The sequence below is a fragment of the Camarhynchus parvulus genome, chromosome 3, assembly GCF_901933205.1.
Source record: "Camarhynchus parvulus chromosome 3, STF_HiC, whole genome shotgun sequence".
Taxonomy (NCBI): Eukaryota; Metazoa; Chordata; class Aves; order Passeriformes; family Thraupidae; genus Camarhynchus; species Camarhynchus parvulus.
The window spans coordinates 103,495,420-103,509,321 of record NC_044573.1 but is presented as its reverse complement, the minus strand read 5'-3'; the positions used below and the strand labels follow the sequence as shown (position 1 = coordinate 103,509,321).

At 40.1% G+C, this 13,902-nt stretch overlaps 1 protein-coding gene across 3 annotated transcripts in view; it reads left to right on the top strand.

Moving 5' to 3' along the window:
- Positions 1–13,902, top strand: part of USP45 (ubiquitin specific peptidase 45) — a 50,089-nt gene that overhangs the window by 2,413 nt on the left and 33,774 nt on the right. For all 3 annotated transcript variants that reach the window (XR_004060586.1, XM_030944897.1, XM_030944899.1), the window contains exons 2-5: positions 6,305–6,414; positions 8,483–8,652; positions 10,794–10,897; positions 11,284–11,384. Coding sequence is in view for 2 of the 3 variants with exons in the window: in XM_030944897.1 (XP_030800757.1) it covers positions 6,315–6,414; positions 8,483–8,652; positions 10,794–10,897; positions 11,284–11,384 (475 nt within the window). In the remaining variant the exon portion in view is untranslated. The remainder of the gene's footprint in view (positions 1–6,304; positions 6,415–8,482; positions 8,653–10,793; positions 10,898–11,283; positions 11,385–13,902) is intronic.

The following is a 13,902-nucleotide window of genomic DNA, read 5'->3' as shown; positions in this document are numbered from 1 at the left end:
GGATTGTGGAGGATACAAACATGAAAGTTGATAGAACATGCTTAGCATTGGCAGCTGGCTGAAGTGGATTATTGAAAGTGAGATTTTTACTGTCGCTTGGAAAGTTGTGTCTAGCAGTCCAAAGCCTCCCTCTCACTCCTTGCTCCAAAAGTACATCAGTGTCTCACCTTTTTAGGACCGTAATACAGCGTCAGGATTGGCGTTTGAGCTCCAGTGGCAGTGTAGGATGTGTGATGTGCCTTTGGGCTAGGGCATCTTGGAGATGACGCTTTCAGAATTTCAGATGACATTTTCCAGGGGAAGAAGCTTCGCTGCCACTACCAGTCAACAATTCTGGTCCTTTTCCTGCTCTCGCAGGCAGCGGGGGCTTGTTTTCCGCAGAGGTTTCGGTGGCTGTCAGAGCACTGAGCCTCCTGGCCTGCTGATGGGTGACACGGCCCAGCTGCTGACTGTGATGGATGTGGTGCCTCTTTTGATTGCCTGACACTTGGTCTAGTGGCGAGCAAGGCAAAATGCCACGGGTAATGCTCAGAAAAGGCGTCTGAAATGTATCAAGTTGCGGCTTACATCAAAACATGTAGCAGTTCTGCGGAGGATCTGGCATTACTGATCCTTACAGGGACCTTTCACAGATGTGTTTCAAAGTATCTCTGGACTTAAACTGCGCATCTATGCTGTTCCTTCACCCCTTTGGTGCAAGGCTGCTGTTTACAGCTGGGCAGTTCTATTAAGTCATATTGTCCTGGTTTAGGGCAAATCTGGGAGGAAACCTCCAAAGGAGGCCCCTCCAGAAAGCAAACCCACAGGGCCCCTCCCCACAACCAGTTCGAGAAGGATTCCTCAGAGAAAAGTGGAAAGAACCTGTTTATTTAACAGGCACAGCCCCCCCCAGCACACAAAATGAGCAATACCGGAGGACACCACTCTTTCACCGCTCTGAAAAAGATGACAAATTCAGAAAGTCTCTCTTGGGGTGGTCACTTTGTTATCAATCCCTCCAGCACTGGGGATGGTTGCTGCAGCCACAGGGTGCAAACTCTTGGTGTTCCCAGGTCCCAGTCTGGAGCAGGTTCGAGTGGTTCCAGAAAAGGGAAAGGAGAAACAGTCCAGGAAAAATTCAGACTGCTTAGCTAAACTTAACTAATGAGCAGAAGCGCCAAAGCAGGAGCAAGAGCAAAGCAAAAAGCCAAGCAAAAAGCAAAAGCAGCACTATGTTCTGCCCCGTCTCTGTGTCCCACCAGCCATGGGGGAGCAGCTGATAGCAAAACCAAAACAAAACATTCACTCTTCAGAGCCAGTCTTGAAGGCACAGAACATAATATCCGGCATAAACAGCACAGACGACTGGGGATTCAAGCACCATAACGTCACCCTAGGACACATATGAAAATGTTAATTTTCCCCAGTATTCAGTGTGTGCTCTGCTCTTTCAGCATGACCCAGGTTTTTCTTTGCATTAGCAACATAAAATGATACAGTTTTAACTTGAAAGTTTGACAGCAAGTAGTGACACTGCTGGAATTTAGGCTACCTCAGATGAATCAAGGGATTGAGGTAAATGTACTTGCCCAGCTTCTTTGAATTCCAGCTCACTGATGAAATAATTAACAATATTGGTTTCACAGCTAATGGGCAGTCCTACTGGGAGAGCATTGCCCATATCCAAAATAGTACCTGGAGATTCTCTTTAGACTCACTTGGCTACATTTCATAGGTCAGTATGCTTAGATAGGCTAGTGAGTGTTGCATAATTTTTATCTTGTTTGCATTCTAGTAATGCAACTGGAATCCTCCTAGTTAATCAAGAATCAGAAAAATATTGTAATAGGTATTGCACAGATAAGAACAAAAATGTGGCACATGTCTGAAAGAGCTCGCACCCTAATTATAAGAGGAGGGGAAAAGTGGATCTAGGCAGATGGAAGCAGTGACATGATATTAATCAGTGCAGCAGGTTATTTCTCTAACATACTGGTGGTCTGGTCTGTTTCTTATAAGCATCATGGTGAAGGTACAGCATGGGAAGACTCACTAAGGTGACACATTTCAACATTTAGTAAGTGAACTGTAGACATTCTAGGAGGAGGGACTCATCTTCCAAGTGAGAAGTGCAAGATGGTAAGATGGGAAAAGATTTTGGGAAGTGCAGACAGTGAAGACAGTTTGCTTCTCCAACTCTCCTGCATAAAAATGTTGTGAAGAGGAATAACCTGGTTGGTTGGGTTGGGTTGGTTTTGTTTCCCAAGGAAAAGTGATTTTTAGTTCATGGTAGCCTTGTAACTTTTATTGGTCTTAGCACTACTGAATTACTGTAAAATGTCATTTTTAAAAAAATTATTTTAGAAACAACATTCAACTCTTGTAGGTATCTAAATATATACTTTATGAAGAGGGTAAATTTCTAAATATAGGAATATTAATGCTATTAAATATAGACTCTATCAAGCATATCTTAAATTTAAAATAGTCTAGGCACACCATAGATTTAACTTAACAAATTCAGCAGATTGATTTTTGGCACTCTGTTAAATCTGAAACTTTTAAAATTAGGTAGGCAGATAATTTTGCTGCTTTTGAAGTGGTTTGTTCTTTCTAGAATGGTGCAAATGAGCAGTTGAGTGAGGAGGTTTTGATCTTAATCAGCTTTTTGTATGAAGATTGACATTAGGAGTCTTTTAAGAAGTAAGAAGTCAACTGAGAATAGCTAGTGATGGTGATGATTGTGCTCCAAACTCTTGCATGCTGAGCTCAAAGAATCTGACTTTTTCTATTTTTGTTTTTTTCCCAAGGAAACAGCATAATTTCTACTTAAGATTCTTACTGTGTGCCAAGTAGAGATGAGAGTAGAGCTAACATACCCTCTAAACTCAGGTTTTTCTATCACAAAAACCAGTGTCTTTTTATTTGTCAGATTTATTAATCAAATATCGTGTGCACCATGACTTGATTTTATGTGTACAAAATGAAAAGCTTAAATATATTTGTTTTTCCATCACAAAAGAAAACTTCAAGAGAAGATTCGTGGTGACCTCTTTCAGCATAGGAAAAGGAGGAGAGTCTTTCCCCTTTAGGATAGTTGGTGGCTGTAAACAGAAAATTCTCATTGGACATATTAAAAAAATGAGAATGGGTTGGAAAGAGGCAAATCATGGGAATACTACCATGGTTTTTAATCTCCAGTGTGTCAAGTTAATTTTGTCTGAATTGTTCTTTTCTCTTTTGCCTGCTTGTCCTGAACGGCTTGTGCCTGCGGCCAACAATAAGCTATAGATCATCCCTTTTGGTTTTTTCTTAGCTATATTTTATGGTTTCTTGAGTCTGTTTGTTCAGGATTTTCATTCCAACAAAAACTCAAATCTTTTATTTCCCATAAACGGAAATATTTCTGAAGCATGCTAAGTTTCTTCCTTGTTTAACTCAATTAAATATAATAATCAAATTCCAGTCATAAGCATTTTGATATTGATTGATGTTGATCATATTTTTATTAAATGGGGTCTTTAATTTGTAATGTTTTCAGTCCCTGTATGTACTGGAAAAGGGCAGGCAGTACTCCATATATACTTGCATCGTAGATCATGTGGAGTAGCTCATTGCTGTTACCTTTCCATCACACTTCTGTGCTTTTCAAAATCAGGCACAAACCCTGGCTGTCTAAGTCCTTGATATGCTCTGGTTTTTCCAAGAGCTCACAGGTCAGTAACCATTGTCTGATGGATGTCTGTCTGTGTGTATGTCCATGGAGAGTAATTAATCTAATGGTCCGTGTTGTCTTTTCCTCTGCCTGCTCTTAGTGAAAGGAGACTGAAAAGTGTCTGGGCTGTGCAGTGGGAGTGCAGCTCCTTATGCCAGAGTTCATTTCTAGTGCCATGTTGATTAGGTTGGGCTTGAAGTGCCATGCTTTCAGTCATTGTGGCGATCAGCTAACACTTTATTCCCCACGTCCTGAGGGTCTCTGGGGTATGGGTCCAGCAGCAGGCTGTGTTTGCCTTGATACAGGTTGTATCCATCACCTGTGCTGTGGGGCCACAGGATTTCACACATGGGAAAGGCTTGTATTTCTTCTGGTTAGGCCCACAATTATTTATTGGAGCTCTCTAAGTGTACTGATACGAAGATGAATTTCACTGGGGTGAAGTCTGTGCTTTGGACAGTCTTACATAATCTGTCCAAAGAGATCGAAATTGTTATGCTGAAATGAACTCATAGATTGTTTATGTCAATGTTGAATCACCTAAACACAGCTATGTTCCTTTAGGGAGGACATTTTTGCTGTCTTTGCTATTGACTCTTTGCATAATTTAGTGTAAGGTCTTGTGTTTTCTCACAAGAGCTCTGTTGGCCCTACTGTTTGATGAATGTCTTGATGAATCTTGTGCTCAGTTAAGTGTCAGTGTGACAAGAGGTGATGGGTAGTTTCACATGAAACTTGGGTAAATATGAGAAGTTGCCAAGGCAGAAAGATACAGCTGAAGTTGTCTGAGCCTCCTCATGTTCTAGGGATGCCAGGTTGCATGGCTGTTGATGGACATTAGGTGTGCTAACATCTGTTGAACATATATAGTCAGGAGCTGGAATATTTAGACCTTTCTTAGTGCATGAATAGGAATTGTGAACCCATGAAATCAGCAAAGCTGAATTCAGTGGCACTGTTCACTTGCATGTCTAGGCTTTATAAGTATAGGAAAATCTGAAATCTGTAATTTAAGATCATCATGGTATTTAATATAGTATAAGCTAATTTCTGTGTAAATGTAGCATTTTGTAAAAAAAAATGGGCTGTGTTTTGAAGGCTTGAGGAGACATGAATCTGTTGATGCAAGGAAGCAGTGAGTAAAGATTTCTTTTACACTCTACAAAAATGTGACTTTTCCAAAGCAAATCTCTCATGGGTAGGTCCATGCAGAAAACCTCTAGCACTAACAGTATTTAGGGATGTAGAGCAGATGCAGGGATGTCTATTCAAATGTGTAGGAACTTGAAACAGGAGCTTGGTGGTACAGGTTGCCTGCTTTGCTCCAGGGAAGGCTGTTCAGGTATCAGTGGTGGTGGTGCTCTAATGTCAATATTGATGACTGTTCTGGTGATTTGCTTAGTGGATAAGTAAGGAGAGGGAATATTGAATTCAATGTACTGGTTGATTCCTGTGTCTCTCAGAGCTTCAGTAATACAAAGGTCTAAATGCATATGCAGAAAAGATTAAAAAATCTTTAGTAGACAAACTTGTTAAACTTTGTCAAACTTAACTAATTGATCTGTAGTAATACACCTTTTGCTATTCCCAAATATAGGGCATTTTAGAGGTTTCCTATACCTAAGTGCAGTAGCACAGTTGAAAATCTTTGGTCCTTGTGGCTCAGGTGACATTACTAGCCTGTTTCTGGTACACAACAAGATGTCATTTTATTTCTGAACAGAATGGCTCACATGTTTGCAGTGTATGAGTATTTGGCTATTTTACATTCATATGCTTTGTATGTGAAAACAAAAATCTGTTTTTATGAGCCACACCATTAAAAGACAAACTGCAAACTAAGCACCAGCAGCTGTCTCTATGGTGCACAGCCACAGTCCTTCAGTGTATTCACATTTGGATTTTGATTAAATGACTGGTGTGCTGAAATCTCTAATGATTTTTTTTAACATTTACTGGCAAATATCTTTGCTTTAATTCTGTTCCTCGTAGGACTCTTTGATTAATGACAGAAATTTCCTATGAGAGACTTCATCTTTATGGATTCTCCTGTGTTTAATAGAGGGATCAGTTTGCTCTCCAGTCAGTCATCCATTGTAGGATAGAACACTTTAATCAGATTTGGAAGACTTTTATTTTCTTACACTGTTTGAAATTGCTCAAAAACCTTTAGGGAGTGTGCCAAGGGTAAATAATGACTGAAACCTTTCATGAGGGATATATGTTAAGGAGGAGAAACATTTATTTTGATGAAGTTTTCCTGGTATGTTGTAGTTGTAATAACTTACTTTGCAATAACAAAAATAAAGAAAATCTCAATATCTCAAATATTTAACACCACTGCCTAGAAGTGAGTGTGCATGTGTCCCCTTTCCCTGTAGCTACAATTCAGAGTGTCCTGTAGTCTAACTGATGTTGTGACATTTCTAAGACTTCATTCCTGACACATTCATACTCCTTGTTACACAATAGCTGACATTAGACCAAGCCTAAAACTGTGTTTGTGTTGTTTGAATGTGTGATTGGATCTTGTGCTTTTAAAGTTCAGACTTGCTGCATTCAGTGAAACATTTCAATAAACAATAACATTGCCCCTGTTTGTCTTCCTAGTAAGCAACAGATGCGGGTGAAAGATCCATCAAGAACCAACCCTGAGAAGCCAAAGAGAAGCAAAAGGCCCAACAGGCCCCAGGATGAGGACTCTTCAGATGATATTTCAGGTAAGTACCTAGGGGGATGTTTGTCCTGAGGTTGAGGGCTAATAGCTTCCATGTTGACTGATGAAAACCACAAATCATTGGTACCATGAAATACTTTTCTTCCTTGAATTTATCACAGAAATGTCCCCAGTCAAGTGTTTATGACATGGTCAGTTGTTACACTACATGACTTCCCTGAAGGGCTGGAGAGTTGGTTGATCTTTGAAGACAACCTGTCCATGTGAGGTCAGGCATGTGTGGCAGGAGCCTGGGTGGCTGAACAGGGAGCTTTCAGCTGAGCTCACAGGGAAGAAGGAGTGGCAGAGAGGGTGGAGGCAAGTTTGGGCTGCCTTTGCAGAGGTCTGGAGTGTGCAGGATTAGGGAATAAGTAAAGCAACTTCAGTTAGAATTGGTTGAAGGGTGTAAAGACTAAGATGAGCCTCTGTGGATACAGTGGCAGTAAAATGAAGACTAGGGTGAGTGCAAACCTGCTGCATGAGGGGGCAGGGGTTCTAGGGACACAGGATGTGGGAAGAGGCTGAGGAACTCAATTTTCCTTTGAACTGCTTCTGTCTTCACATGTAAGCTCTGCACCTGATCCTCCCTGGCTCCTGACCTTAGTGGCAGACTCTGGGATATAAACATTGTTCAGAGTAGAAGATTGAGAACTGTGAAACAAACTGAATGCACACAAGTTGAGGTCAGATGGAATGCATCTGAAAGTGCTGAGAAAACTGGTTGATGTCATTGTGAAGCTGTGCTCTGCCATCTCTTTATGGCAACAAATTGAGGAGGCCAGCTGATAAGCAGGAGGATAGGTCTGCCATTCAGGGTGACCTAGACTGGCTGGAGAAATGGGCAGGCAGAAACTTCTCAGCGTTCAGCAGCGGCAAGTGGAGAGTTTGGCACCTGGGCATAACCATGTGCCATGACAGGGTGGGAATTAGGGCAGCTTTGCAGAAAAGGTTCTGAGGGTCCTAATGCACACTGAATAAAACCAAGCTGTGCTGTTTGTGCCTGCTGTAGGCAGGATTGTATTAATGAGAATGCAGGGCAGGCAGGTGATTCCTTCCATCTTTTCTGCACTTGTGGGACTTCCTTGGGAGAGCTGTGCCCAGAGCATGTGGGCTGTCTCTTACAAGAAAGGCTGGCTTGTCAGTGGGGCCAGTGGTTCACCCCTTCCACATTTTTAAGGCGATTGAGAACATGATTTGGGAAGAGGGGCTGAAGGGAATGTCTTTGTTTAGCCAAAGGAGTGAAAGTATAATTTCTTTCATTGACTGCCTGATGGTAGTTACAGGGAAGGCAGAACCAGATTCTTGCAGGAAGTTCACAATGAGAGGACTAAAGGCAACAGACCAAATTTAGAGCACGGAAAATTTAACTAGGTGTGAGGCGTTTTATTTTATATTCACTCTGAGCGTGGTCAGACAGAAACCTGATTTTCTAGTGAGTTGGTGAAGCCTCGGTCCTTGATGATACTCAACATTCAGCTGAACAAAACCATGAGCAAACAGATCTAAATTCATATTTGGCAGTGCTTTAAGTGAGGGCTTGGGCAAGATGGCCTTCAGAGGTTACTTCAAACTTAGCTTATTCTGTGATACAGTGAAATTTTTGCAAAAAAATATGACAGAGAAGAATGGTTGATATTCACATTCAGAATGAGTAGTTGTAGTAGGGATGCATGGGTGTTTGAAAATCTTTCTTTATGGGTTGGAAAAAGGTCAATGGCCTCTGTTGTTATATGCAAAAATAGATTTATCTATTATTTTATTGTCAAAAACCAGGGAAATTAGTTTTGTACAAAAGTAATCCTTGTACTTTTGTACGAACTAGTTTATCTGGTTTTAAGAGGTGGCATTTATTGACTTGAAAAGAATTTCCATTACGGAAAGACTAAAAGAGATTCCGTCATAAAATTCAGTATGTGGGGCGCAGCTGGCTGATCTTTCCTACTTTAATTCTTTGCTGATTTTTTTTCCTGGTGCTGAATTAATTGAAGATCATGGTCTTTCAGTGTCCATGTGCTCTCTTCCCTAGCTATTATTTCAGATGGCTGAAAGCGAATGTGTGTTATTTTCTGCAGGGCTCACCTGCCAGCACGTGAGCCAGGCAGTGGACGTGCCCCATGTGAAGAGAGCGGTGGCTCAGAGCGTGTGGTCCGTGTGTGCCGAGTGCCTCAGGGAGAGGAGGCTGAGCGACGCTGAGCCCGGGGCGCCCTCAGACATCTGGCTGTGTCTCAAATGTGGCTTCCAGGTAAGCACGTGCGCTCAGTTTGCAGAGGCGCAGTTTCTGAAGGATGTGTTGTGGATCCTTGTCTGTTTGGCATCTCGTTACCTCCAGAGGAGTGGTGTGACGCAAGTGCTTAGTTGTAAGAGTCCCTGCTTCAGCTTCCTCGGGAAGTGGGGTGTGACCTCATGTTCCTGTTCATTTTTGGCAGTGTTTAGGGTTAGCTTTATGTGTCACAGTGTCTCGGGGCCTTTCTGGGTCACTGCGACCCCGAGATTGTTAAAAATCTCTTTTCCCAGCCCGGGTGCTTGATGAATGAGTTGGAGATCTTAAATTTCTCGGTCTCAAGGTTGTTTATTGCGTCTTATCTATAAAAAATTTTCTCTTGCCCTGCAAGGTCTGTCCAGCAGGACAGTTCCAGGCACACTGCCTGCCCCTGGGGTGGTGTTATGTCTTTATACTAAAAACTATGTATACAATGTTTACAATTACTTCCCAGTACCTATCACCTATGTTAGACAGTGAGCTTCTACTCTAAACCGATCTATAAGTGCCAACATACAGCAGAAGATGGAGGCCAAGAAGGAGAAGGGGTGGACACGCCCAGTTCTCTCCTTCTTGCCTCCTGAACCCCCATACCAAAAAACCTAAAATCTACTTTTCCACCCCGTGATAACTTCACTAATATTCTACTTAAACTGTTGTGGCTTGCTGATCTTCATATAGGGTTGGTAATTTGCTCCATGGGTCATAATCAAAACCACAGGGGTTTGGGGCTCTGTGCCAGGGCTTCTGAGCCCCCTGGCAGGGGTCTTGGCCATCCTGGACAGCCAGAGGGATGTTCTGGGTTCCCACAACAGTGCAGTGTGGCATCACAATTAGTGATGGCCCTGCCTTTTCTCTGTTCTTATGTGCATCCTCTTGCCACTTACAGAGAATTGGCTCTGGGAGCTGTGCGGCTGCAAAATGCATCTGTTCAGCTGGCTCCTCTGGCAGAAGTTCCCATAAATAGGAATGAATGAAAAACCAAACATGTATATTGCTGAATGAGCTTGTGCTGTGGACACTCAATTGTTAGATTTGACTGAAACCAGGGAGAAGGGACTGTGCTGGAGTGAGAATGCTGCTCATGTGGCAACTAGCTATTAGAATGGGTCAGTTATAATGTCAGATCATGGCTTTGGAGTTCAAAATGGCAGGTCCTGACCCCAAGGGCTTTCACAGATTTCTGCCCTGGAAGTGAAGTAAAGAAAAAAATTTTGCTTGATACAGCAAAATTCAGTTTATGGGCAGTATCAGGCTTAGTTCAGCCAGTAGTTATCTGAACAAAGCATGTCATGATTTTCTTGGAATTTCAGTAGGTTTCACTATAGAAAACTACTTTCAGTAGGTTTTACTATAGGAGCCAGTATAATATGAGCAGATTTGATTTTGCTAAGAAACACGCTATTCACAGGGTTCAGAAGATAGTTAACCAGATCTCTATGAGGAGGACTCATATATCTTGCTTGAAAAACTTCTGTTAAGAAGGCCTTTAAAAGGAGTTAATTCTGTGTGCTTCTTCATGTTCATGCTGTTAACAGCTTCTAAACCTTATGCCTATTCAGAGACCAGTCCTGAATCTAAGTCCCACTCTCTTCATACTTGAACCATTGCAAATGCTTTCTCCTGAAATTGCTGTACATAAATAGTGTGTTCTGAGCAGCTTTGTAGTACAAAGCACTTTATGTACTTTTTTCATTTGCTGTCTGGAATGCGTTTGACATTTTTGAGCAGTGAGGGTTACCTATGCTGTCGTCTTCCTTGATATTCTGTGGACCAAATATGCTACGTAGTTGTTTCATTCACAATTACTAGAGCATTCTTTCTTTTGTGAATGGCATAGTTTTTTGTATGTTGATATTTATTCTATACTTATCCAAAAGCTAGGAATTATTTCTATTCAGTTAGAGCAAACTTAATAATTCTCTATATTTTTAAGTGATTTTTCCAAGTAGAAAAGATGGGAATGTTAAATCCTCTCAATCCTTACGGATGGTAAATAAGTAGGGCAGAATAGTTTCTTGTCTAGTTTTGAAAAGTGGAGTTTTTGTAGTTTGTTTTCTAATAATATAGTCTTTTCTTTTTCCCTTTCCTGCCCCTTACTGGGTTGATATGTCCATTTTTAGGGGTGCAGTAAGAACTCAGAAGGCCAGCATTCTCTGAAACACTTCCAAACGGCGCGCACAGAACCTCACTGCATCGTTATCAACCTCAGCACATGGATCATATGGTAAGGATCAGTATGCAGGTGTTCGTGTGTGCCTGTACCTAGGATTTCATGTAACTGAAAGCAGTGTCTTCTCATGATAAAGAATGATTCTGACAGATAAAATTAATGCTTTCTATAGAAGAAAGGTAGGCTTTCTGGAGACAATATGTGTTTGTCCTTTGTATTCTCTGAAATTATTTAAATATGTGAGGACCACAGTGAATTGGAACTGATCTATAGAAGAGCATGTATGAGATGAGGGAATTCAATTCTATTCTGGTTTTTTGGTGTGAAAAATTGAAACTGAGTGCTTAAGTAATTTTTGTAGGGTTGTTTGGGAGGTTTGCTAGAGCTGGGATGTGCATGCAGATAGCCCTGAATTCCAGTTTGTTTCTTCTTTTGTTTAGGTGTTATGAGTGTGATGAAGAGCTGTCAACACATTGCAACAAAAAAGTTCTGGCTCAGATAGTTGACTTCCTTCAAAAACATGGTGCCAGGGCTGAACCAAGTAAGTTTGCACAATTGGTTTTATCTGGAGATAATAATAAGCATTTCAGATTTTGAGTCATGTTAAAAATACAGCCAAAAAATTGTGTACAATGTGACCATGATGTAAGTTATAATTGCAGAACTTCTTGGGGAAGTAATGCCTATCAAAACATAATGTCACCTTTTTTTTTCTACAGTATGATTGCATTTTAAAAATATTTTGGATGCTATAGGGTAGTTTTTCTGAATTTTGTATGTAACAAAGAAAGTTTACCATAGAGGAGTAAATATGATAAGGCCATATAAATTAATACATTATTCACAAATTAACACATAATAATATATTAAAGTGTACATTATGCATTCACTATAAATGAATTTAATTTTCTTGGTATGGATGTATAACAGCTTAAAATTTTCTGATTTAAATTTGTTCTCCACAGTTTGCTAGATTTAAGTGGATTTTCTGTTGTACTCTGTTGTTGGATGTAATGTCCATTTTTACTATTTGGTTTTAATTGATAGAATGGTCATTCCTATTAAAATAAGATAGTATTAAATTATTTTCTTATATTAGGAGCATTCTGCACCTTCTCAATATATGTGACAGTGGATAGAACTTTGTATGTGTGGCCCTCAGCTGTCTACTCTTGATAATGTTGATGTTATTCATCCCTGCTGTAAGACTCAATTGCTAGATTTGACTGAAACCAGGGAGAAAGGTATTTGGCAGCATTTCTGGCTTCTGAATTGGAGAGTGCATTGACTTCCACATTTGCTTCTCAAAACCCACCTTAAGTAAACTTTTAAAACAATTGGTTGCATCCTTTAACAGAGATAATCAACCAGCTAGAAGTGAGAAAGGAGAAAATTGCCTTACAGAATTGCACTAAGTATTCTTCTAGCTGAATGTGCACCTACCAGTTTTAAGAGATGTTACATATTTTTTGAGGGAAAAAATGAAGGGCTGCTTAAAAATATGACATTTCAATCTAGTCACAGGTTGTATATTGAATTATTCAATTTTAATAAATTGATATATTGCTACCTTTTGCATCTTTTTTTCTTGGAGCAGTGAATATACAGCATGTGGCTTCACTTCTATTCACAGCTTTAGTTTCAAATTTATGTGTAATAAATGTGTGTTGCAGCTTTCTTGCAGATGAAAATTCTGTGGTGGTTTTTTTTCAGTTAATGTAATGAAAGCAATTTGATTCCATTATTGTACTGCTGGATAAGACTTTCTGAGTGATACAACTCTGTGCCTCATGGTTTAGATTCTAAATTTGTGAAACTTCAAAGCATCTAAAGCTTTCAGATTAAGAAGTTTAGAAGTTTTCTGTGAAATGTCTTAAATTAAGCAACTAAAATTCCAAACTAACTCAGGAAAAGTAAGCATATTTATAGCAGAGCAGGGTGGCATATGTTTCTGCTGTATATGCATTTGTGTTTAATTTTGGTGCTCTGTTTCAAAGATGCTTACATTTCATGTAAGTGTTTGCTGATATAACTGGAAACGTTGCTGTAACTGGAACTAAAATTGTATTTTTAAAATCTGTTTAGGGCTTAGACATAGCCTTGCAGGGTGCCTGCCTTGGAAGCAAGAGATCTGAGAGTGCCAGGGTTGCTCCTGCAGGGCAGCCGCATCTCCTGCTCCATTCTGGGAAAGGGTTGAGGCTCCAGTGCAGGATTGATGCATTAACTGTGTGTGTGTACTTCCAGTGATGTTTTAAAGATGAAAGTCTGTGACCCTCTCCACTCTGTCTGTGTTGAACAGTTTGGATTGCATTCCTGAAAGCTCTGGGAATGTTGGCCCAGAGATGATTTGTTGGGTTTTCCTGAGTGGCAAGGAAAGGACAGAAAATCTCTTTGCCCAGGACTGTTGCTTTAGGCCAGGCTCTTTGCTGGGAGAGGCTGGAAAACAGCCGTGTGTTTATAAATGACTGGTGTGCATGACAGGGAACTCCCGACCAGAATTGGCACTCTTGGTTCATTTTGATAAATGACAGACTTGGTACTTCCCATACAAAATCTAAGGTTTTTTCTTTTCTTTAAATTAGACTACCTTTAGGGATTCTGAAAAAAGAAAATCTGAAATTGAAATGTAGTTCATGCTGTTGTCCAGAATACAAAAGGACATGATGTATTACTGTGAAAGTTAGCTCTACTTTTGTTTTGGTTTAATTTTTTTTAGTGTAACATTTTATTTTATGTTCCATTGATATTTTCAGTGTAGTTACCATTTTTTAAATTATTAGTTGGTGTAGATTTTTAAAATTCATTTTGTGTATTCACCCCTTAAAAACATAAGCTAATTAAAAAAAAAGAAAAATAACTTGTAAAAACAAGTAGTGTAAAACTGACAGTTAATTCATATTTTTCGCTTAAAAATCAATCTTGTGCTTTTTTCCCCATTGCTTTTCCATTTCTTTCTAAAAAAAGCAGTCAAAGTGAAGACAGTTCTCATAGCAGAATGTGGCACTGTAACAAGAATTCATCTTATGTCTGGATTTCTTTCTGTTGTAACAACTGGTTGG